The sequence below is a fragment of the Petaurus breviceps genome, unplaced genomic scaffold, assembly GCF_028583685.1.
Source record: "Petaurus breviceps papuanus isolate PSGF00001 unplaced genomic scaffold, PetGlider_PUasm1.0 90604, whole genome shotgun sequence".
Taxonomy (NCBI): domain Eukaryota; kingdom Metazoa; phylum Chordata; class Mammalia; order Diprotodontia; family Petauridae; genus Petaurus; species Petaurus breviceps.
This window is the reverse complement of record NW_027187285.1, coordinates 3,512,578-3,536,682: the sequence shown is the minus strand read 5'-3', so window position 1 is coordinate 3,536,682 and position 24,105 is coordinate 3,512,578. Positions and strand designations below refer to the sequence as shown.

General features: G+C 35.2%; 1 protein-coding gene across 5 annotated transcripts; it reads right to left on the bottom strand.

Moving 5' to 3' along the window:
• Window positions 1-1,398: 1,398 nt before the first annotated feature.
• NME9 (NME/NM23 family member 9) lies at window positions 1,399-22,890 on the bottom strand. 5 transcript variants are annotated; one of them, XM_069063897.1, is made up of 10 exons: window positions 22,833-22,890; window positions 19,742-19,842; window positions 14,714-14,785; window positions 11,949-12,065; window positions 10,454-10,529; window positions 8,179-8,261; window positions 6,078-6,170; window positions 4,774-4,928; window positions 3,512-3,624; window positions 1,399-2,926 (listed from the first exon to the last, which is right to left on the bottom strand). In XM_069063897.1, the coding sequence occupies exons 1-10, from the start codon at window positions 22,855-22,857 to the stop codon at window positions 2,883-2,885; spliced, it is 879 nt and encodes a 292-aa protein (XP_068919998.1). In that variant the 5' UTR covers window positions 22,858-22,890; the 3' UTR covers window positions 1,399-2,882. The 5 variants fall into 5 exon arrangements, with proteins under 5 accessions (XP_068919998.1, XP_068919997.1, XP_068919996.1 ...); XM_069063896.1 differs by having other exon boundaries at window positions 1,399-3,624; window positions 22,833-22,884; XM_069063895.1 differs by lacking the exon at window positions 11,949-12,065 and having other exon boundaries at window positions 1,399-3,624; window positions 22,833-22,857.
• Window positions 22,891-24,105: the final 1,215 nt, after the last annotated feature.

Here is a 24,105-nt window from a genome sequence, read left to right as displayed (position 1 = left end):
CATAAAATCCCCTCTCTAGGCAAACTAACCACTATTTTTCTCAAGGAAGAAGAAAAATCAGACATCAACCTAAAATAACAGAACTCAGGAAAATTGAGCCAAAGAGATGGATGTAGATATGTTCCAGAATTGTATCCAAATAATCAGTAAAATCACTAACTTTCCTAAAATCCAGAGCTTGTAATGAAGAGACACAATACTGTCCTCTCATTTCATTTTAGGTCTCAGGGCATTAAACATTCTAGTGATCAAGTAAACTTTTAAAATTAAATCCCAGGGCAAATATACAGCTAATGGGAAATCCATTTGTTTCCTCTGCTGGACCTAGAAAAAGCAGACTTCTCTATCCCCATCTTCTATTGTCAGGTAGAAGTGAAGAGTAGTAAGGGTCCTGGATTAGAAATCAGGAGACCTGGGTTCTAGCTCTGGTTCTGTTGGTAGCAAACTGTATGACCAAAGAGAAGTCACTTAACTTTTTAGTGCCTCTGTTTCCCTGTCCAAAACAGAACCTTATTATCTAAACTATCTACCTGCATAAGAGTTGTGAAAATTTAATGAGATGTTAGATGTGGACTAGCTTTGAAAAGTATGAAGTGCTACATAAGTGAATGTCTTGAGGTGTTGTCATTATCTTGGTTGTTATTGAAGTTTGGGGAGCAAGGGGTGAAATCACCACTTTCTATTTTCTGTCAGTGTCCTCTACCCTTTGGCAGGACTTAGAGCTGTTATAGCGTAATTTCTATGTTTCACAAAGCTTTCCTTATCTACACAATAATGAGCAAAGGGTAGTTAAAAAAAAAAGGCCTTCCCTGCACCTGGAAACTTCTACCCCCCTGAATTTCTGCTAAACCAGAAGGCAGAGAGGAAATCAGATTCCAGCTTATGCCAGTAGAGCCGAGGAAAGTCCGCAGTCATGCCACTTTGAATGTGCTTGTGCTCATCTAATCAGGGTTCTGTCTGGTTGATATTTGGATCAGAGATGAAAACTCAGGAAACAAACCAAGGGGTAGACGTTACCCCGGAGAAAACCCCAGCTAGTTCTCTCCTAAGAATGAAATTTTCATAAATTTTCATGAGACACACCAGTTAAGGGGGGGGGGGGGAAGCTTTCCTTTACAATTTCAACAAAATTGACCTAGTGAAATCAGCTGCCCAAATTTCACTAGTGGCTACTTCCACATTGTGACTTCCAGTGAATGTTATTCCACAATTTAGAATCCATGGAATGCATCACATTTGACCCTTTTGGGGCGGCTAGGTGGAGCAATGAATAGAGCACCAGCCCTGGAGTCAGGAGGACCTGAATTTAAATCCGGCCTCAGACACTTAACACTTACTAGCCGTGTGACCTTGGGCAAGTCACTTAACCCCAATTGCCCTTCGTCCCCCTCCAAAAAGCAATAATAATACATTTGACCCTTTGAACTCCATGATCCTCAAACCCCCAACAATGGTTCAACCACTATATCTGTCCATACTAACTTTAAGAACAATTTAAAACCCTAAAATAACTCAACCACAACCAGTATTGCATCTCAGAGGAGGTTTTTAATTTAGATGTTTCCAACTAGTGAGTATTCAAAGCTGGATTTGAATTCAGGAATATGAGTCTTTGTGACTCCAAGCCTGATATTCTGTCTACTGCACCACCTAGTTAGGGGTCTATATGTCCACAGGTTAAGAATCCCTACCCTTGAGGTACCCTTTGGAAAGCAGGGAGAATTGTTGGATGAGGAGAAAGATGCATTGTAGCCCACAGGTTAAGAATCCCTACCCTTAAGTACCTTTTGGAAAGCAGGGAGAATTGATGGAAGAGGAGAAAGATGCATTGCAGCTTTTGTTGTTTCTTGGGCATGAGAGGGAACAAATAAATGGGAGGTTAGGGAAGAAAAGATAAGGGCAAGAGGAAAAGGAAGAGCAAAAAATACAGGAGTGAGAAAGAGGGATCTCATAACTAGTACATTTGATTCCAGCTTTAGTCATTGGGTTTTGGATCATCTACCCAGTGAGCTACCAATAAGCACTGCCTATGGCCTTTTCAGAAGTATAAGCAGTAGCTGAGATGCTAGTGATTGCATTTTTAAAAACTTTTGTCCTCATTTTTATTAGTCTCACCTTTCATTTTTTAGGATTTCCAATTTAGTGTTTAATTGGGGGGGTTTAGTTTGTTCCTTCTCTAGTTTTTTTAAAATTGCATACCCAATCATTGTTCTGCTCTCTTATTAATATAATTAATTAATATAATCACATTAATATAATTAATATAAATTTTCCAATTGGTGCTTTGCTGTATCCCATAGGTTTTGATATGTTCTCATTATTGTCATTCTCTTTAATGAAATTATTGTTTCTATGATTTGTTCTTTAGCCTACTCATTCTTTAAGATGAGATTGTTTAATATCCAATTAGTTTTTAATTTATATTTCTGTGGTCCCTTATTAAATATAATTTTTATTATATTGTGATCTGAAAAGGATACCTTTAATATTTCTGCTTTTAACTATAAAATTTTACATCCTAATATATTGCAGTGTGTATAGAATGATTTTACTTATATATGTATATATACACATATTTGTGTCTAATGGTATCCATTTCTGGGGGAATGTAGGGGGAAAGGAAATTTTCATGATAATTTTATTACATATTTAAAAGGAATAGCAAGTTATACATGATAGATTTATAGTTTCATGTGCAAACATCTTTTTTATTCTACTATGCTATGGAAATGCTTGTTTTATTCCATAAGTTAAAAATAAATGCAATTTAGTTTTTTTTTTAATTTCTCCTATATCTGAAGACAGCAAACCTGAATTAGAGCTTGTGGGGTCACATCTAGTCATTTCTAGAAGAGGATAGTAATCTTAATCCATGGGTTTGTTCACTGTAGAATTTCTTCTCTTAGTACTTTGTCAGCATCACTTCCTGTTGGGTAATAACAAAACTTGTTCTTAACATTCCATAGCATTTTCTTGTTATAAAAGGATCTATAGCCCCATTATGTGCCTCATGAGCTTCAATAAGCATTTTCCTCACTCACCTACTATGCCCGCAATGATAAGAGGAAAAATCTGGTAGCTTTTTCTACATCTTCAAATTCTTAAAGAGGGAAAACTAATATGAGAAAGAGTATAGGGAACAGAAATTGAGGAAACACTTTAAACTGAAAATCTACAGAAACATTTAGTGGCCACTATTTTCAGAGATATATCTAATGCCACAATTAGACAGGACAATGAGACCTTTTTATTTTTCTGACTTGCAGCTGAAATCTCCTTTATGTGTTGTGAAAGTTTTTTGAGAGCAGGGACTGTCTTGCTTTTCTATTTGTATCCTTTGCACTTAGCATGGTTAGTCCTTAGTAAATGCTTTTATTCATTCATTCATTTATTCATTCAGTCACAATACTGAAATTAATTACTAGATATTTAACATTAGTACACTTACCACATTGACTGAGGGCAAAAGTTGTCTGTGATTGCTTAGTCTGTACTAAATCTATGTCCTTACCTGAAATTTTAAAATTTGGAAAAAAAAATTCAAGCTCTCTGTTGGCTTGTTCTCTGTTCTCACTGCCATGGACAGCATTAAATGGCATTATTGTGCCATACTGAGCCCGGAGACTGTAAAAAGTAAAATTAAGGGATGTTAAGTAATATAAAGCATATCACAATTTTATTTGAAAAAAAAATGACAGCTGACTAAATCTTGGTCATCAGTTAACTGTCTGAATTGCTTACAAGTTGTTTTTACTTTGCCATGAACAACCAACATGGATTCAAAAAAACAGAAGAAATAAATTTTACGTCATTAACTCATAGAATTTCCAGCCTTAATTCTCTCTGATTACAAGCAAATCAATTATTTTCATTTTTTTTTTCATTTAGGAACCAAGTTCCTATACTCTATACTTTAATTGAAGAACATGTAAAGCATCACTTTTTCTTTAACAAACTCTTTAGTGAGTCAAAGGAGGCATCATGAAAACAAGAAACCAAGTCATAGTCCAGGCTTGGTTTCCAGTTTCAGCTCTGTCATTAACCAGCTATACAATCTAGGCAAATTATTTCTTATCTGTAAAATTTGAGACAGTAAAAACCTTTCCAGTAGAGTTGCCTTGAGTTTCAAATGAGAAAGGTTCTCTGAATATTCTACAAGTGCAAAAAGTATAATCCCTTGAACTTATGCTAAAAATCTAGCTGTTTTCTATTGATTTAAGTTCTTGTTTTGATGATCAAGTCCAGAATAAACAAAATTATTACAAATGTCTCAGTTGACAATTCTAACCTCAACTTTTAGAAAAGAGCACCCACGCTGGGAGGAATCGTTACAAATAAGCTACAATCACTGACTTCCAACACTTATTCATTTTTACCACTTTAACTGGGAGGGGAGATTACTGGAAAGAGGTAGCAAAACATTAATATTGCATTGCCTCTTTTTAAATATCTAACCAAGCTCTTGAGATCTTTGTATACTAACAAACACTTTCAGTTTAACCATTCTTATGCTTAACAAGTCTAGAGGAGCCCAAATCAGAAGTAGTCTAAGTTTGGAGAGCCTTATCACCTGGTTATTTAGAAGTTCATTAATTTGGGGGCCACTGTCACTCACAAAGACCATCCACTAAGGCAAAGAGGAGGTTTCAACCTATTCTTACTACTAAAATTAAGGATCCTTGAAGAATTCAAGTATAAGATGAGTGACAGAAGTGTAGACATGATTTTTTCATTCTGGATGTAGGTTATGAAAATGAAAGGCTATGTGATTACCTTTCAGGATTTTCTCTCTTAGCAGCTTCAATATCACTTGGACCAATAAAGTCTCTCCAGGCAGCAACTACGTCTTTATCATTTTCGGTCCATGAGATTATAAGTAGCCGGCATGGTCCATTTGACATGTGCTGAACTAGTTTTTCAAAGATTTCCTAAAATACAATGATGCCAAATTTACCCAACAATTTATGGTAGTGGTATGTATGCAAGGAAGTCTAAGAAAGCTATAGTTTTTCCCCTTCTGTTTCTAGAAAGTAAGAGAACCATCAAAGTATGGAGTGTCCCAAAAGTCTTAGAGCAATATTAAATCATTAAAACTTAAAATATAGCTCTGGCAACTATAGCAATCAGATATCTTATTTTTTCTATTTCATCCAAAGTTTATTAAAACTTAGTGGTTAAAGATCTCACTTTCCCTCTAGCTTACATATTTCTCAGTTTTGCACTTTTATGGTCCCTTAAATTGGTTATCACAAGCATTGCTAATTTAAATAGAAGAAACATTTTAATATTGGGGATGATATAGAAAAGATCTTTCCTACAGGTAACAGTTGAAGTAGATTATCTCCACTGCCTCTGTCAAATTATGAGTTTCTAAGTCTCTCCTCCTCTATGAAACCTCCACCTTACCAGCCAAGGTGGATGACCTCTTGTTATTCTGAATTCTTGTAGCATTTAGTCTTATTAATTTAATACTCATTAGACACCTTACATATACTACCTCACATTACAAGTTATTCTTTCAATATCTATCTAATCTATAAGTTTCTTGAGGACAAAGACTGTGATTTGCACTTTTACGTATACCCAAAGTCAATCACAGTGCTTTGCACATGGTAAGCATTTAATATAAATTCTTTTTTTTTTATTTTTTAAAGCAATTGGGGTTAAGTAACTTGCTCAAGGTTACAGCCAGTTATTTTTGGGTGTGGTGCTAAGTATCAGAGCCCAGATTAGATCCCAGGTCATCCCGACTCTGGGGCTGGTGCTCTTACTTGCTGTGCTACCTGGCCGCCCCTTAATATAAATTCTTGATGGCAATGAAACGGAAATCTATTGCCATGTAAATGATACCATCTTTTCAATCTCATCACACCATGATACCCCCTCTAATATCACTAAGTTTAGTAGATTTGAAATATGTTGGATTCCAATAGTCTATAAATTATTACAGTTTATAGCATATTTACTTTGTACTTTCTTAGTATTCCTGCTAATCTAAATTGATCCAGACTTCAACCACCACAAAGAAAGAGAGAGAGAAATGAGAACTTCCAAACAAAGAAAGAAATAGAACTGACCTCTTCAGATCTCTTTTGATAGAGATATCTTGTTTCAGACTCTGTCATGATTCTTTCTTCATTAGCTAAAATCTCAAACCCAGCTTCCTGGATCTGTGGCATGCAGAGGGAGGATAACTTATCTTGAGGTTATAAATCAAACCTGAATTCACTTTCCTCATAGCAGAGTGTAACATTCAGTAGTCTTATATAAGCTCCTCCAAAGTAGGTTACAATTTTTCATTTTCGTTGCTGTGTCCCCATAATATTACATATTACCTCACATGCATAATGTTTGCTGGATTGAATTAATTAGTAAGATGTTGTAGGGGCAAGGAAATTGAATCAAGCAAACACTAAGATATACTGAATCCTTTGTCCCAAGTGAGTGTGCAAGCAAGAAAAACATCAATAGATTTACCATGAGTGCTAGATTTATAACAGGCTATTAAGGGAAAATTATGACAGTTTAGGGTCTATCCATAATCTTTGAGAATTAGATCAAACCACCATGCTTCCCCAACTTTTACCTTGATATGCCTGTAAAGATAGACTAGCAATCTGGATGGAACACTGGTTGAACATAACAAGCATTTCTTATACTAAATCCTTAATGAGAATTATATTACAAGAAATTCAACACAAGTGGACCAGGATGGCTTGAGTTACAACACTTCAGCTTCCAGTTACCTTCATTTGACTATCTGCATTTTCCAAACTATCTAAGGGGTTTGAGTGGTTTCATCAAAACTCCATGGCTCAGTTATCAACAAAACTTTTTCCTCCACCTGGAGATAACATCTATATGTCTATAACATCTTTCGAAAAGTCCTAGTCAGTCAAAGAGGACACCCCAAATGTTCCTCTAGAACAGCTCTTTTCAGGCACTTATTCTTCCTGTGAGAAATCTAATTAATTTAGCTCCCAGTGAATCTTTAGAGGAGGTATGGAGATGGCCTGACATAATGGTGCAACTGACACATTTCCATAGTTGTTCATTTAGTCCAATTGTAGTGTAGCCTAAAGCTGAGCTTTCCTGAAGAGGCTAAGAAATTATTGACATGTTTGTTACTTACTATGACATTTGACATCATTTAGGTTTGATTCTTTAAGACTAGAGCTCCCAAAGTTGATATTTCTTCATATTACACCTGTAATCTATATATACTACCGCCATATTGATGGTGGTTCTTTAACTAAAGCTTCATAATCCTAACAATTAGCATGTTTTCCTACAGACGTGGTTACCTGAGAATGGTACCCCTTTCTTATATTTTTAAAACTAAAAGTACAACTTCAAACTAGAAAAAATATAACTAATAATGTAGAACTTTACCATAATTATTAACCATTATATTTAAATAGGATACATAATTGAGAGGATTTTTTTAAGGTGAAGGTAATCAGGTATCATTTTCAAGTGGTCAAATGTGGTAATATGTGTAAAGTGCTTATCAGGTAGTACTAAATCAAGTGCCAACTATGTGCTAGGCACATAGTTTTTCCCTTCCTCGATTTTCACTAGTCCTCAACTATTATCAAACATTTCTTCGTATACTCTAGTAGCCCTTCACCTCCCAATAAATTCCTTCTTCATCTTTTTCCTTTTGGTCTGTTCCTGGAACTGTTGGGATTTGTCCATGGTGCTGATATTCCCAGGCAGCTTTGCTGATTAAGTCAACACTCCAAAAGAAAGAAAGAGAAAGAAATAGACAGATAGGTAGGTAGATTAGATAGATAGATAGATAGATAGATAGATACATACATACATACATACATACATACATACATAGACAGGCAGGCAGACAGACAGACAGACAGACAGACAGACAGACAGACAGATAGATAGATAGATAGATAGACAGACAGACAGATTAGATAGATGAATGAATGAATGAATGAATAAATAAGAAAACTAAAACCCACAGTAAGGTGCCAAAGTTCAAATTGTCAACAAGTTAAATAGTTAATTAGGTAGCTAGTTAGTTATCCAGATTAGTATTCAGGTACTAGTTCTTGGTCTAATACTCTTTAAAGTATACCAATTGTCCTTCCAAGCATCTTCCAATTCACCCAAGAAGATATTGCTACAGTTCTGGTGTATATCTATTGCTATTCTTACCTTCAGGATGATCTCATCCACTTTCCCATGTGCCACAGCATCTGGTTTAATAATTGCCAGTGTGCAGGATTTTTCAAGTGACACTAAAAGGAATTTAAAGAAAACCTGAACTTCAATAAGGATTTTATCCTCTGGAGATTTCAATATATTTGACAAATGGCTATTATGCTTCCACTTGAAGACCTTGAGAGACAGGGAACTCTTCACCTCTTGAGTACCCTATTCTATTTTTAGAAAGATCTAGTTGTTAGGAAGTTTTTCTTTATACTGAATCAATATCTACTTCTCTGCAGTTCCTCCCATTACTCCTAGTTTTGACCCCTGGGGTCTAAAAGAGCAAGACTAATTACTTTAGGGGCAGCCAGGTGGCACAGCGGATAGAGCATAGGGCCCAGAGTCAGGCATATCAAAGTTCAAATCTTGCCTCAGAATCTTATTAGCTGTGTGACCCTGGTTAAGTCATTAATCCTGTTTGCCTCATTTTTTTCATCCTTCAAATGAGCTGGAGAAGGAAATGGCAAGTCGCTCCATTATCTTTGCCAAGAAAACCTCAAAATGGGATCATGAATAGTTAGACATGATTGAAATGACTCAACAACAGTCTCTTTCTATATGCCAGGCAACCTATCAAATGCTTGAAGAACAGCCACCCTTTCCCTTCTAAGCATTCTTTTCTTCAGGCAATACTCATATGGAGTCAATCAATCAGCTATCATTTATTAAGTGCCTACAATGAGCCAAACACTTAACTGTGTTCTGTGAATTTTAAAAAAACAAAGTGAAATTGTCTGTATCTTCAAGGAGCTTACCTTCTATCAGGGCAGACATCATCATCATTTTACAAGGAGGCCTCCTTACCACCCTAGTCAACTAATTCTATATGTAATCTTTTTTGCCAATGTATTTCCTAAAATATGATGTATTGTATTATTATAACCTAGTATTGTACCTGATGTGAGAAGTATGGATTTTATGTTTCTAAAATACTGATTCCTGGCTGATACTCACTGAGCTGATGCTCATTTCCCCCCTTTTACCTTTTAATCAGTCTTGGACTACCTTATTTGTGACATGAATTTGTCTGAGATTGTAATGAATTGCAGATCCATGGGACTTAGTTTGCCTGTTGGCCTAGAAAGCCCGAGTAGTCAACCTCAAGTGCTTAATTCTTTTTCTAGGGAACTTCATACCTGTTCAGGGGTTATCTAATCTGTTTTTTCTATTCTCAAACTGGAATTATTTTTCTATTATAGAATGAGGATGGAATTACTTTGGGATTATCATTGCCATGGCAGGGTTGCATTGGGGAAACTTTCAGCTGCAATTTGGTATAGAAAACCAAGGCAAATTTGTCTGAAAAACCAAGGAGATCCCTCTCCATAAAGGAACCCCTGGAGAAATTTTCCTTATATCCCAAATGGAAATGAACATCTACTATCAGCCAAATTGATCTCTTTCTTCCCTAGTTTTGAGTAAGGCAAAAATTGCTGCAGGGAATTCGTAGGAATAAGCCACCAGGGTGCCATGTGGCCTGGAACATATGGTGCCTGTGGGGTGTTTTTTTTTTTCCTCTATTATGTCTTTCCTTTTCTATTCGTAGGTAAAAGATAATTGTAGGTAGGATGGCCTTGTTAGTTTTGAAAAATCTGAAGAACCAGCAGAGTTTACCAGCAGCTGTAACGATTATAGCCTTGAACAATGACCTATCTGACCCAGCCCAGCAATGCATCAGTTCAGCATCCGAGACACCATGATCTGAAAGCAAAGGAGTGACTTATCTGATGGCTATGATGCACCCAGAATTGAAATATGTGGGGGAAATGTTTTGCAGCAATTGCTTTAAGCTTGAGCTCACTCTCCCCAGGTACCAAGGTGTGTGCAGGGAAGAGCTGGCTTGGTTTGGGGGATGGTGGTGTTTTTGTACTTTAGTTCTTGCTATAGCTTTTCAGTAAAATTAGCTTTGTAAAAGCTAATTGATATTAATTAGTTAAATTGATAGCAGGAGTGTTAATCATTGGCGAATGATATTGGGGCAATAATCAACATCACTTGATATTGGAAACAACCACACCAGAAACCTATTTCATCAGAAGAGTTCTGCTGCCCTTCAAGGGTCCAGTAGGACCTTGAGGGGAAGATGTAACCATCTAAGCTGTTATTTTAAATTATTATTTCCTTTAGTATCTATCTAGATGTGTGTGTGTGTGTGTGTGTGTGTGTGTGTGTGTATTCTTTCCCATGTCTGTTAATGCTATTGGAACTGAATCCTACTTACCTACTTCATCTGCCTCTGCATATTCCTGGTCTTGGGAAACAATTTCTTCTTCAATGGAGAGAGCTGCATCTTTAATCTAATATACATCTTTTATTAAGACAAGTAATCAGATAAATCATACTAAATCTATCTGGTACAAGGGCAAAGAAGTCACCCCATTGCATCCCCAAGCCTTATTCTATGGAAAAGAAAATTACTAAGGAAAACAAAATACAGATTGGATAACCTAAAATTTGGACTTCACTTTTCTTGAGAATTTTAAAAGTCTTGACTCTATAGGTAATAGAGGAAAACCAGAAGTATATCTTTAGATATTGTGTAGTATCTATTTTTTTTTAATCAATAGGGGAAAAAAAGAATCAATAGAATTAAAAACAAGAAAAAATAGAAGCAAAAAGTTAACAAGATACCAAATATTCCAAAAGAAAATAATTTGAAATTTAGAGGAAAAAATTAAGCTGATAACTATCTAGGTCAGGAAGCAATAAAATAACAAATCTTTCCCACCTGGATTGTTAGAATTTGGGCCATAGTGGGAAATCAAGTTTCTTTCAGTACCTTATGATGTTTTCATCAGGGCAAATACCAATTTCCTCTTTTTACATAAAATATTTTTAGTACAGTATTTGATGTCATCCCATTCCATTAAAATAGTAAGATAATTTAATATTTTAAAAACTCAATGCGTGATTTTAAATTCATATTTTGTTTTGTTTTCTTACTTATAAATCATCATGAGTTCAAGTTAACAAAGAATACTTGTTATTTTGAGAAGTAGAAGGATACAGTTTTTAAATGAAAGGAAATTATCTCCCAGTTTGATTGAATAGATTCTTGAACAACATGGAAATTAAGCCCAGGGTTCTATGGGTCTACCACAAAATTTTTATTGGGCTGCAAATCTTCATTTCTGACTTTGTTAAGTATACCTAATCATTTGGGAGACTTGCTCTTAAAATGCTTAATTCTATAGCTTTATATTCCATTCTGTATCTACCAAGTGTTCCAGAAAGAGTTCTGATACTTGAGATTTAATTGGTTAAAGGGAGTTGAGATGCTATTGAATTGAAGGGAATGGAATAATAACCAGTCTAGTTGAATAGATAGAATTTTGTTGAATTAAGCATGAAAGGAAAGTTTTAAATACATGTAATGGGAAGTAAACAAGAGTTTCTCTTGGTCTATTCTGGCTACAGCATACGTCAGGGAGTGCTGGGTCTGTGCCCAAGACACTTCTGGGCAAACATATGGCTTCACTCTAAAAGGACTTGGTGCTTTGGTATGATGCAGCAAACCCTATCTCAGAGTGAGCCTTGGTCTCTATATTTAAATTGGAAGATTAATCACTCTGAATGACTGAATTGCATGGACTTTCCCTATTAAAAGCTATAAGAATATTTGAAAAGGAAAAGACTTGTGTTAGAGTATACTAGTGTATTATACATGGTAGACTGTTTAGAGTTTAGAATTTCAGAAGTTAAGATCATTCAATTACCACTTTCCGTTCAATGCCTTGTTCCAAAACCTTAGTTTCTGCCTCCAGCTGATCTAGAATAGTTTTATGCAGTAAAGGTCCATTTGCTCCTCTTACCACAGCCACTAATTCTCCACCCTAGAATAAATGGTAAAATTACCAGTTGAAATAATTAAATCACTGGTGAAAATGCCTTTTATTTTATTTTTATTAGTCAATTTTAAGATGGTAATGCAGATGCCTTTTACTTAGAATAAGACAATGTTTGAGGAAACAACCTTGGGATAAATCATGAAGTTGTAGAGATTCTCCTTTGGTGCTTCTTCCATTTTGTATCTCCTCAAAAGCTGCCACTCTGCTGAGCTCCATAAGTGCCAACTAGCTTCATCTTGCCCTAACTTCTCTACACCAGAGGCACCCTCAATAAGACCTACTTCATGCCTTAAAGCCACTTCCCTATAACAATAACAATTCAGATCAGTGTACATTTTACCATTTGCACAAGAGGCAGCAACAAAAAACATTCCAAAGAAAAATAAGAGCAAGAAAGAAAAATGGCTATCCGATGAGGCTTTGCAAATAGTTGAGGAAAGAAGGAACATGAAAGAGAAAGGAGAAAGGGAAAGGTACATGCAACTGCATGCAGAATTCCAGAGAATAGCAAGGAGAGACCTGGAGGTTTTCTTAAATGAGCAATGCAAATAAATAGAAAACAACAGAATGGGAAAGATAAGAGATCTCTTCAAGAAAATTAGAGATATCCAAGGAAAGTTTTATGCAAAAATGGGTATGAAAATAGGCAGGAAAAAAGTAGGGATTTAACAGAACTAGAAGAGATGAAGAAGAGGTGGCAAGAATACACAAAAAAAACTAAACAAAAATGATCTTAACATCACCAATGACCACAATGGTGTGGTTACTGATCTAGAGTCAAATATCCATATATCCATTCCCAGATATCCTGGAAAATGATGTCAAGTGGGCCTTAGGAAGCATTGCTAATAATAAGGCTAGTTGAGGTGATGGAATTTCAACTGAGCTATTTAAAACCCTAAAAGATGATATTATTAAAGTGCTGCACTAAATATGCCAACAAATGTGGAAAACACAACAGTGGTCACTGGATTAGTAAAGATCTGTTTCTGTTCCAATCCTAAAGAAGGGCAATACTAAAGAATATTCAAATTGTCAAACAATTATATTCATTTCACACCCCTACAAGGTTATGCTTAAGATTCTGCAAGTTAGGCTCCCACAATATGTAAATCAAGAATTACCAGAAGAACAGGTTGGTTTTCAAAGAGGCAAAGGAACTAGATACCAAATTGCCAGCATTCTCTGGATTATAGAGACTGCAGGGGAATTCCAGAAAAAAAACATTTACTTCTGCTTCATTGACTACACTAAAGCCTTTTACTGTATGGATCCCAACAAAATGTACCTAGTCTTCAAAGACATGGGAATACCAGATCATCTGAGATACCTGTACAAAGGTCAAGAAGCAACAGTTAGAACTGAACTTGAAACAACTGATTAGTTTAAGATTGGAAAATAAAATAGTATAATTTTGGGGAAAAAAAGACAAGGCTACATATTGGCACCTTATTTGTTTAAATTATATACAAAGAACATCATGCAAAATGCCAGGCTAAATGAATCAAAATCTGGAATTAAGTTTGTCAGGAGAAATACCAACAATCTCAGATATGCAGATGATGCCACTCTGATGGCAGAAAGTGAAGAGGAATTAAGAAGTCTTTTGATGAGAGTGAAAGAGGAGAGTGTAAAAGCTGACTTAAAGTTTAACATCAAAAAAAAGTTTAACATCATTAAAATCTTGGCAGTTGGTCTCAATTCTTCCTGGCAAATAGAGGGAAAAGAAATGGAAGCAGTATCAGATTTTATATTCTTGAACCCAAAGATCACTGCAGATAACAACTGCAGCCATGAAATTAAAGGACACTTTCTCCTTTGAGGCAAATCTAAACAGCACTAAAAAGCAAAGGCATCACCTAGCTGACAAAGGTCCATATAGTCAAAGCTATGGTTTTCCCAGTGGTAACATATGACCATGAGAGTTGGACTATAAGGAAAGTTGAGTGCTGCAGAACTGATACTTTCAAATCGTGGTGCTGGAAAAGATTTTTGAGAGTCCCTTGGACAGTAAGGAGGTCAGATGCCTTAAAAATTGTATTAATGATATAAGTATTAAAGATAATACTTAAAGAAATTAATTTAGGCCATTCACTAAAAAGTAAAATATGGAAGCTAAAACTTTGGTCACGTAATGAAAAGATGAAATTCATTGGGAAAGACTCTGATATTGGGAAAGATTGAAAGCAAAAAGAAAAGAGAATGGCAGAGAATGAGATGGACAGATAGTATCATGGAAAAAATGAACATGAACTTGGACAGACTTCAAGAGATAATAGAGGAGTAAGGGCCTAGTGTGCCATGGCCCATGGAGTCACAAAGAGTCGGACATAACTTAACAACTGAACAACAACATTTTACAATTTACAAAGAACTATGAATTATTTAATTTATTATTTAAAGCAGTCCAATGAGAAAGCCAATGTAGTTAACTGTTTTTTTCTATTGTGTGTTATGTGTTTACCAAAAACTTGACTGAGTCATCTTCAATCATTAGTTTTGTTGTTGTATAGCAATAACATAAAAGTGTGAATTCTATCTAAAATATGTACGAAATGAAATAAACTTTCTTTAATCTGAATATTTCTAATGACACATAATACTGATAACCTTGCTTTTAGAAAAATACTCACTGCATAAAAAAGAAAGGTAGGTTTACACTTTCCTCGGTACTTTTCCAGAATATCAAGGCAGTCTGCTTCTGCCTAAATTAAAAAAAAAATGTTTCTCAGATGTATTTTATGCTTCCAGTATAAAACAGCCAAAATGAACTGGCAATTAGAAAAGCTACATTAAATTATTATATATCCTATTGCTAACCAGTTAATAAGAAATAGTGACCAAATTTTCATACATTTCTGAAGTTGCAAATCAATTAGTATTAAATGTTAAATCCAATGTATTCTCTCAGGTTTCATTCTATTTGACCTCTATAGCTTTTGGAAATTCTAATGAGTTGTTGTACAACCCAAATAAATGCAATTAAAATTAGAAAAGAAACAATTAACTAGGGAAAAATTTTTACAACTTCTCTGATAAAGATCCAATATCCAAAATATATAGAAAATTTATTAAAATATAACATAAGAACTATTTTCCAATTGATGATATATATCCAATCCAAAATATATGAACAACCTGTTCTCAAAAAGGAAAATATGCAATCTATTAACCACTATATGAAAAAAATCTTCAAACTCACTAATAAAAAGAAAAATACAAATTAAAGCAACCTTGAGGTTCCACTTTATAGTCATCAGATTCACAAAGATGACAAAGAAAGAAAAGTGGAAATGTCTGGAAGTACTGCAGAAGGACAAGCAAGCTAATACGCTGTTACTGGAGCTATGAATTGATCCAATCATTCTGGAAAGCAATTTGGAACTCTACCCCAAAACTCACTAAATCGTTCATTCTTTCTGACCCAGTGATAACACTACTTGGTTATAACCCCAAAGAAAGAATAGAAAGAAGTAAAAGACCCACATACACAAAAATATTAATAGCAGTAATATTTGTTAGTCAAGAATTCGAAACAAAGTGGTTGCTCATCAAATTATAGTTTACAAACATAACAGAGAGAACCCCGGGAAGACTTGTACGAACTGAGATAGAATAAATTAAACAGAATTAGGAAAATAATTTGTACAATTACAACATTGTAAAGAAAAGCAACTTTGAAAGATTTAAGGACTCTGATAAAGCCTTTGTAGTTGAAAGTCTTTCTCCTGATTGCTTGCAGAACTTGTTTCTGGATTAAATTGTTAAATTTAAACATGTTGTCTCAGAATTTGCAACCCTGATTTGTTTTTTTTTCCCCCTTGAGGTTATCTGTGAATTCTTTCAATTGGAATTTCATTTTCTATGTTTAGGAGTTCTAGGTGGTTCTTTTGTACTATTTCCTTCATTATGATGTTAAGATTTTTTTTGAGTCATGTTTAATCTTTATAATTTGTTATATTCACTTTCGATTTTCTATGGTTGGTTATTCTTTCCATGTAGTTTGTTGTAATTATTGTGTAATGTATTGTTTTCTTGGTTCTGCTTACTTCAGTCTTCATTAGTTCATGTAGATCATTCCATGATTCTATGGATTCATCACATACATCATTTCTCACATCACAGTAATACTCAGTTCATTAATCTTTTTTGCAGTATATGGTTTTTTCTCCTGAGATCTGCTCTATCTGTATCCCAGAAAGTTTGCTATATAGTTTCATTATTATCATTTTCTTTCACATAATTAATCATTGTTTCTATGATTTGTTCTTAGATCCACTCATAATTTAGAATTTCATTGTTAAAGTCTTCATTTCAGTCTGTATCTTTTGCTTCCAGTCCCTAAACTAATGCCTATTTTTATTGCATTATGGTCTACAAGAAATACATTTACTATTTCTGCCTTTGTACATTTGTTTATATTATCTCTGTGCCCTAATACATGGTCAATTTTTGTGAACGTTGCATGTGATTCTGAGAAATATTATTTTGTAGTTCAATTTTTTAAATGTCTCAAGTCTTTTAACTGGTTTTTCCAACAACTTTTTCAGTTCCACATTTTCCTTTTTTTAATCTTTCCTTTAGAATTATCCAAAAATGGAAAGAAAGATATTGAAGTCTCTTGTCATTATTATGTTACTGTCTTTATGTCTTGTAGATCAGTTAACATTTGCTTTATGAATTTGGATACAAAAGCATTTAGTACTAAGTTTATTGGCTTATTGTTTATGTTCCTTTCAGTTTAATATAGCTTGCTTCCTTATCTCTTTTATTTTTGTATATTTGTTTTTGCTTTTTGAAATAGCACGATTGATTTCTTGGATTTAATTGATACATTGCAGATTTTCTTCCCCCCCCCCCAGTTCTAGTTTGTGCATGTCTTTGTTTTTTAAATAATTATTGTAAGCAACAGTTTGTAGGGTTTTGTTTTCTTATCCAAACTGTACCCTTTTCATTTTATTGGATTTTTAATCCATTCACATTTAAAGCTGTTAATTATATTTCTATTTTCCTCCATTTGTCTCTAATATTATTTTTTTCAAGTTATGATTTTCCCTCTTCTTTTGTAAACATAGTACTGTACTACCTCTTCAGTTACTTTAGCTTAATTTTTTAAAGGTGAACCTATTCCCACTGGCCCCTTCCCCCTTACTCTCAGCATCCTCTCCCCTGTGATACCATTTTTCCTTTGGAGTTTTGCTTTTTATTTCCTTTTTCTTTCCAGATTTTATCTTATTATTTCATTCTTCTCCTCTCTTTTTCCTCTCAGTCATGTAGACTCCCCTTTCTTTTACTCTTCTTCAAATACATTTCTATTTATTAGTTATTTAAATTTCTTTTTTTACCCCTTTCCAAAGAGGATTTCTCCCACTCTCTTCATTATATTTCCTGTCTATTCTAGACTTTCATTCTCTGGTTTATGATCCCTATAATTACTAGTCCTTCGCTATTCTCTGTATTCTTCATGAATTTCTAAGATACTTATTTTAGTCTCTCCTCTCTAGTCAGTTTTACCACCACCTTATAGAATTTGCTTTGTGGATTCCCTTTTCCTTTTTGCCTTACTCCTATAACAATAACAATTCCTATAGGAAATAAAGAGGACACAGCCCACTGATTTATACCCTCCTCCTGGGACCTTCTTTCCCCATTTGCCTCAAAATCTGCTCCCTGGGTCCGTGCCTTCCCACTCTTCCAGGTGCCAGTTGCCCCAACTGACCCCCCAAAAGGTAGTATAAATGGTCTTAAATCCTCATCTCCCTTCACAGAACATCTCTCTTAACTCATACAAATATTCATCAGTGGAACTCCCTTCCCTCATCAAAACAAGATTTTTCATCACACACACCCCCTCCCCCACCTTTCTATCCTTGCTCCATCTTCTTTACTCACTCCTCTTTGGACTCTTCTCTTCTTGTGAGACCATAGAGGTCACCTCCTCATTGCTAAACCTTAATTTGACCTAGATACCTGTAATGCGAATGTAAATTTTAAAGATCTTCCCTGCCCCTAGGCTAAAGTGCACCTGAAGCCTGGGGTGGGAGGCTTGTTTTTCAGTAGATACTTCTTGATTGGCCAGTGAGTCAATAAGGTTGTTACATTCTCTGAGCCAGGAGAAGGCTATATTAAGCCCTGATGTGTAGCTTTGTTTTGGGACTCACTTTGAGAAGTGTTCTGTGATTTGATCTGAATTCTGGGAAGCCGTTGTTGAGAGTCCCCCGGCTTTGAAAAACCCAGATGTTGACTGGGTATGGATGTAATGGTTGGACAGTTTGGAAAGCTGTCTACTTGATCTGTTAATGTCTTGATAATTCTGTCTGTATATTTTGAAGTTTGGGGTGCTGACCTTTTTCCCCTGAACAAGGTAAACGATATATGTCTGACTGATTAAAGTAAGCTTGTTTACCCATTTTGAGTTGCTTTCCTTTAACAAAGCAGATCCAAGAACCTGTGGTGGCGGCAAACCCTGAGGACGCTTGGGGTGCTTGCTGCTACAATACCTCACACACACACACACACACACACACACACACACACACACACACACACACACACACACACACACACACACCCTTGTATAGCTCTGATCCCCTCTGTCTTTTCATGAATTCTCCCTTTTTGTAATGTAGTCACACACACACACACACACACACACACCAACAATATTGATTCAGCTATAGACAGGGTGTCACATAATGCTCCAGGGCCACACCTCCACTGTTACTTCCACCTGATGTCCACCTTTACTCTTATCTCCATTGTGTACATTTAGAAAGAAGGTTTCTGGTTTCTCTGATGTTACTATTTTATTTCTGTCCTTGGCTGCTGTGTTAATTCACCTCTCCTGCATTTCTGTTGTCTGGGGGTGTTCAAGAAGCAAATAATTTCTTCAGATCCAGTTTTCTTTCTAAGAATGTTCCAAATGTCACTTTATTACCGGAGATCCATCTTTTTTCACTTATGGTTAAGCTCAGATTTGCAGGATTGATTGCCCTGGTCTGCATCCCAAACTCTACTTACTGCTCTTCAGAACACATTGTTCCATTCTGTCCAGGGTTTTCTGGTGTGTGTAGAATAGTCTCATGCTATTCAAATTTCCTTTCCTTCCTTTTGAAAGTCTTTCTCCAGGTCACTTGCAAAATTTGTTGTTTCTGAACTGAATTATGAAATTCTGGGACCTGAATCCTCATTAGCCAGCCTATTCCCTTTGCTCTTTACCGTTAATGTCAGATAGAGAAAATTAAGGATCCAAGTGAATGTCTTTTTTTTAAATGAAATACTATTCAAAATCTTTAGCTAGTATAGCAAACGTTAGTGTGTGGTATGGTGCAGTGTGGCTCCTGCAAGCACTTAAAGAACTTATGTTCACTTGTAAGAGACTCTATAAATGGATATCATCTCCACAGTGGAGAAAATACCCCTAAGTCTAGACAAGCGTAAAGCATTCCAGTAACTGAGGGGAGAATTTGGATATAGGCTTTCATTGGCATACGGAATTCAGAGGGAAGAAACTCCTGTATCAACAGAGTAAATATCAATTTGAAAATAAAAATTTTAAACTCTGTTACATGAGCAAAGGCTTCCTTCTTCCACCTCATATCCCTCATTATTTTTAATTTTTCTCATGTTGAAATCTTACTTTTCCCAAAACAAAATCTTACCACGGCAAAATGAAGGTCATTTCCAACTTCAAGTTTGATTTTCCTGAAAAGACTGACCACAGGTTTGCAAGGTCCACACCAGCTTTGGTAGACATCGACCACTATGTAGTAAAATGTGTCCAAAATATCACAAATAGACAATAACATGGAATGTCAGGCAGCAATATATGGAAACTATATACTTGGCTTCACATAAAATTCTAAAATTAAAAAAGGATATCTATGTTTTAATTAACTTATTAAAGAGTGCTTACTAATAGACACAGATATGAATATATAGATGAATGTGTGCATATATACATATATAATCCAAATTTTGTATGAAAAAGAATGAAAAAAATGAAAATACAGATTTCTCTCATAAATTTAAATGTTAAGACATTGAACATAAATTATTTTTATAAAAATATATTTATCATAAACTTGACAACCTTCAAAAAACCCACAAACCTTCAAATATATAAGGCAGCTACGTGAATGGAACACAGGACTTGGAATCAGAAAGACTTCAAAAGAAAGAATTCAAATTCTGCCTCGAACTCTTATTAACTGTGTGACCCTGTAAAAATGATTTTACTTCTCTGGGCCTGTTTCCTCATCCTTAAAATGAGAATAAGAAAAGCATCTGTCTCACAAGATTACAGTGAAAATCAAATGAGTGCAAAGCAGTTTGCAAACTTCAAAGCATTATGTAAATGATAGCTATTGTTATTATTACATTAACACAAGCAAGAAAAGATTGTGAACAAAATAAATTCCATTTGTAGTCTGTTCAACAAAAATATTTAACTTTAGCAAATCCATTATAGCTTTAGAGCTTAATTTTTTTTTTCCTTTTTGGAGGGGAGCAGGCAAGGTGATTGGGGTTAAGTGACTTGCCCAAGGTCACAAGGCTAGTAAGTGTTAAGTGTCTAAGGTCACATTTGAACTCAGGTCCTCCTGACTCCAGGGCCAGTGCTCTCTATTCACTGTGCCACCTAGCTGCCCCAAGCTTAAATTTTTAAAATGAATTTATTAGTTTATGTTTAGTTTTTAACATTCACTTCCATAAGATTTTGAGTTTCAAATTTTCTCCCCATCTCTCCCCTTCCTCCACCCCAAGATGATGTGTAATTTGAAATAGGCTCTCCATATGCATTCATATTAAACCTACTAGGGTTTATTTTTTTTAAGCTTAAGATTTTACATTTATCCCTACGAAATTTCATCTTATTAGATTTTGGTCTATGACCTACTAAGATCTTTTTTGGATTCTGACTCTGTTGTCCAACATATTAGCAATACATTTTAACCTTAGCTGTTGCTTGCTTCAGTCTCCTCAACTGTAAAATGGGGGTGATAATAACACTCCCAGGTGTGTTATAAGGATCACATGAGATAATATCTGGAAAGTAATTGTCACTGCACCTGGCACATAGCAATTATTTAATAATTATTTCCTTCCCCCCCTTCCCAGTTTCCATTCCCCAAATCTCTATTCTGTGACATCTGAAAATTCAATAAATATGCCAGCTATGCAAGTCATTGTCAAAAATGAGATGCAGAACCAATCACAGATCCAGTGAGTGCTTCAGTACAGACTGCTTTCCAAATTAACATTAAATCACAAATGAATATGTTTTAGGGCCAGCCATTCAACTGCTCCAGTTCCAAATCCATCTAAATTCACTGTGGTCTAGCCCACATCTTTTCAGTTCACAATGCTAAATTGAAAAACGTTGCCAAGTGTTGTGCTAAAATAAAAGTTTTATACATGAATATCCCTTGTTGAAACTACATCTACAATAATCCTGTCAAAAAAGGAAATGAGGTTAGTCTGGTGTGACCTATTCTTGTTCAAGCCTTGCTGGCCCATTGTGATCACTGCTTCCTTTGTTACTGCAAGTCCCACCAATCATTAATAAAGATCAAATTAAGTATGATTTTGATATTAAGGAAATATTATTGTATTATAATCCTCTAAAAATTGGTGATTCACCTGATAACTAATTTTTTTTTTGTTTTTTGGAGGGCAATCAATTGGGGTTAAGTGACTTGCCCAAAGTCACATGGCTAGTAAGTGTGTCAAGTATCTTGAGGCTGTGAACTCAGGTCCTCCTGACTCCAGGGCCAGTGCTCTATTCACTGCACCACCCAGCCACCCCAACTAATTTGTTTTAAAGACTATATCCCCCTATCTCACCCAGGCTGGATGTATAAGGGCTTGTCACAGACCTGGTCCCACTCTAATTGTTCAGGAACTTTGACCCGCTCCATTTTCTGACCTGGTTCAGTTTGCCCTTCCCTAGGCCACCTGGTTTCAGTACCCTGCCTTCTGGGGCGGGGGGGGGGGGCTCACAATATTAGTGCTGAACTTAGTGATGACATACACTAGGCCTAGCCCACCACAGCTTAGAACTCTTATAAACTTAAGAAATCTGGCAGCTTCACAGTAGCAGGCAGCAGAAATTATAGCTCTGCACTATCACACCTGAGGATATCTCTTTATTAAACGTAATATATTTCTGTATTTTAGTAAAGCCTTATAGAAATCAAAATAGTCAAGGAATCAAAGTAGACAAAATTTAGAATAGTAAAAAAAAAGTCAAACCAATTATTGAAGTGAATTGATTTCTTGACTGACTAAATGATTGATTAATGCCTAGTTAGTCATATGCCACAGGCAGCTAGGTGGCACAGTGGATAGAGTGCTGGGTCTGGAATCAGGAAGACTCATCTTCCTAAGTTCAAATCCAGTCTCAGACATCTATTAGCTGTGTGGCCCTGGGCAAGTCACTTAGCCCTGTTTACCTCAGTTTCTTCATCTGTAAAATGAGCTAGAGAAGGAAATGGCAAACCACTCCAGTATCTTTGCTGAGAAAACCCCAAATTAGGCCATGAAGAGTTGGACACAACTGAAAAACAACTGATTCATATGTTAAATAAATCACCTGTTCTTTCATTATGAGGTTTGAGATCATATGAAATGGCACACACTTAAGTAATGCTTCAAATATGAACACCGTATTTGGGGTATGTGTGAAATAGTAAACATTTTCAAAAGAACATATTAGAAAAATTAAACTTAGGAGTTTTTTGGTAAGTTCCTTACCTGTTAATCCTTTGGAACTGAGCATTTCCTCCCAAAGCTCTGGAGTATTGATATTAACCTGAATCCAAATCATAACAAATGGTGAATATTTTAATACAATGAATTAGAAAGAAAAACACAAACTTTTTCTGATGATTTATATAGACTCTATTGATATTAAAATGATAAGGAATTAAACAATAGTCTTTTAAATAAAAAGCAGCAGCTTATAAAGTCAGTAACACCATGTCATCTATGGATGTCTCACATTAATGAAATGGGATAATACAGTGATTATAATCTCAGCTCATGGCCATCATTTGCAAGCACATGCAGAAAAAATGGCAGAAAAATCATTTACATAATAATTTATTTTCCAAAACAAAGTCTTAGTAGCTAAAACAAAAGTCATTGGATTATAGAAGTAATGTCTGGTCTTCTGTTAAAGTAATAGAAAACATGATTAATATGATAGTCTTAGAAATATTAACATGATTCCTCTATTTTTGAGACAAGGTATAATTGCTTTGTTAAAATATGATACTTCAATAATAAAAAATTTTAATTTTGTAAGTTTGGGGATTAAAAGATTCTGAAATTACTTGTATTTCTTTATAACAAATATAAATATATGTGTGTATATTTTTGTCGTTCAGTCATTTTTCAGTTATATTCACTCTTTGTTGGATATGGGAAAACCCATTTGGGTTTTCCTGTCAAAAATTTTGGAATGGTTTGCTTTTTTTTTCTTCTGCAGTTCATTTTACAGATAACACAAAGAGGCTTAAGCAACTTGCTCAGGGACACACAGCTGGTAAGTGTCTGAGGCCAGATTTGAACTTCGGTATGAGTCTTCTTAATTCCAGGCCCAATGTTCCTGTGTTTCCCACCGCACCACTGGCTAATGTATATGGGTATATGTGAGTACATGTATATAATTACATTATAGTGTAATGTAATAAAATTATGTTATTAATATATTTTTATACATATTTTAATAGCCAACATTTTAGACCTTCAAACATACTAGATTATATTCAGTGAATAACCATGAGTCTGACCACAATGATGTTATCTTCAAAAATAGTAATGCACACACAGTATTGAGGTAGGCAACGTGACAAAAGTGAAAAGAACACTGAATTGAGAAGCAAGGAATCCAAAGTGAACCCCTTCTTCTGGTGTTTCCTAGCAGCATTGTCTTGAGTATTCTCTGGACCTCGGTTTTCTCATATATAAATGAAGTGGGATTTGGCCCAGAAGATCTCCAAGGCCTATTTGAACACTCTGATGG

What these genes read in the sequence shown, in the direction of transcription:
- NME9 (XM_069063896.1), bottom strand. Translation starts at nt 22,857, where the DNA reads ATGCTCAGTTCCAAAGGATTAACAG. An exon ending in CTACCTTTCTTTTTTATGCA is followed by an intron (nt 12,066 to 14,713) that starts GTGAGTATTTTT and finishes CATTTATTCTAG; the next exon opens with GGTGGAGAATTAGTGGCTGT. An exon ending in AAGAGAGAAAATCCTGAAAG is followed by an intron (nt 3,625 to 4,773) that starts GTAATCACATAG and finishes TACTTTTTACAG; the next exon opens with TCTCCGGGCTCAGTATGGCA.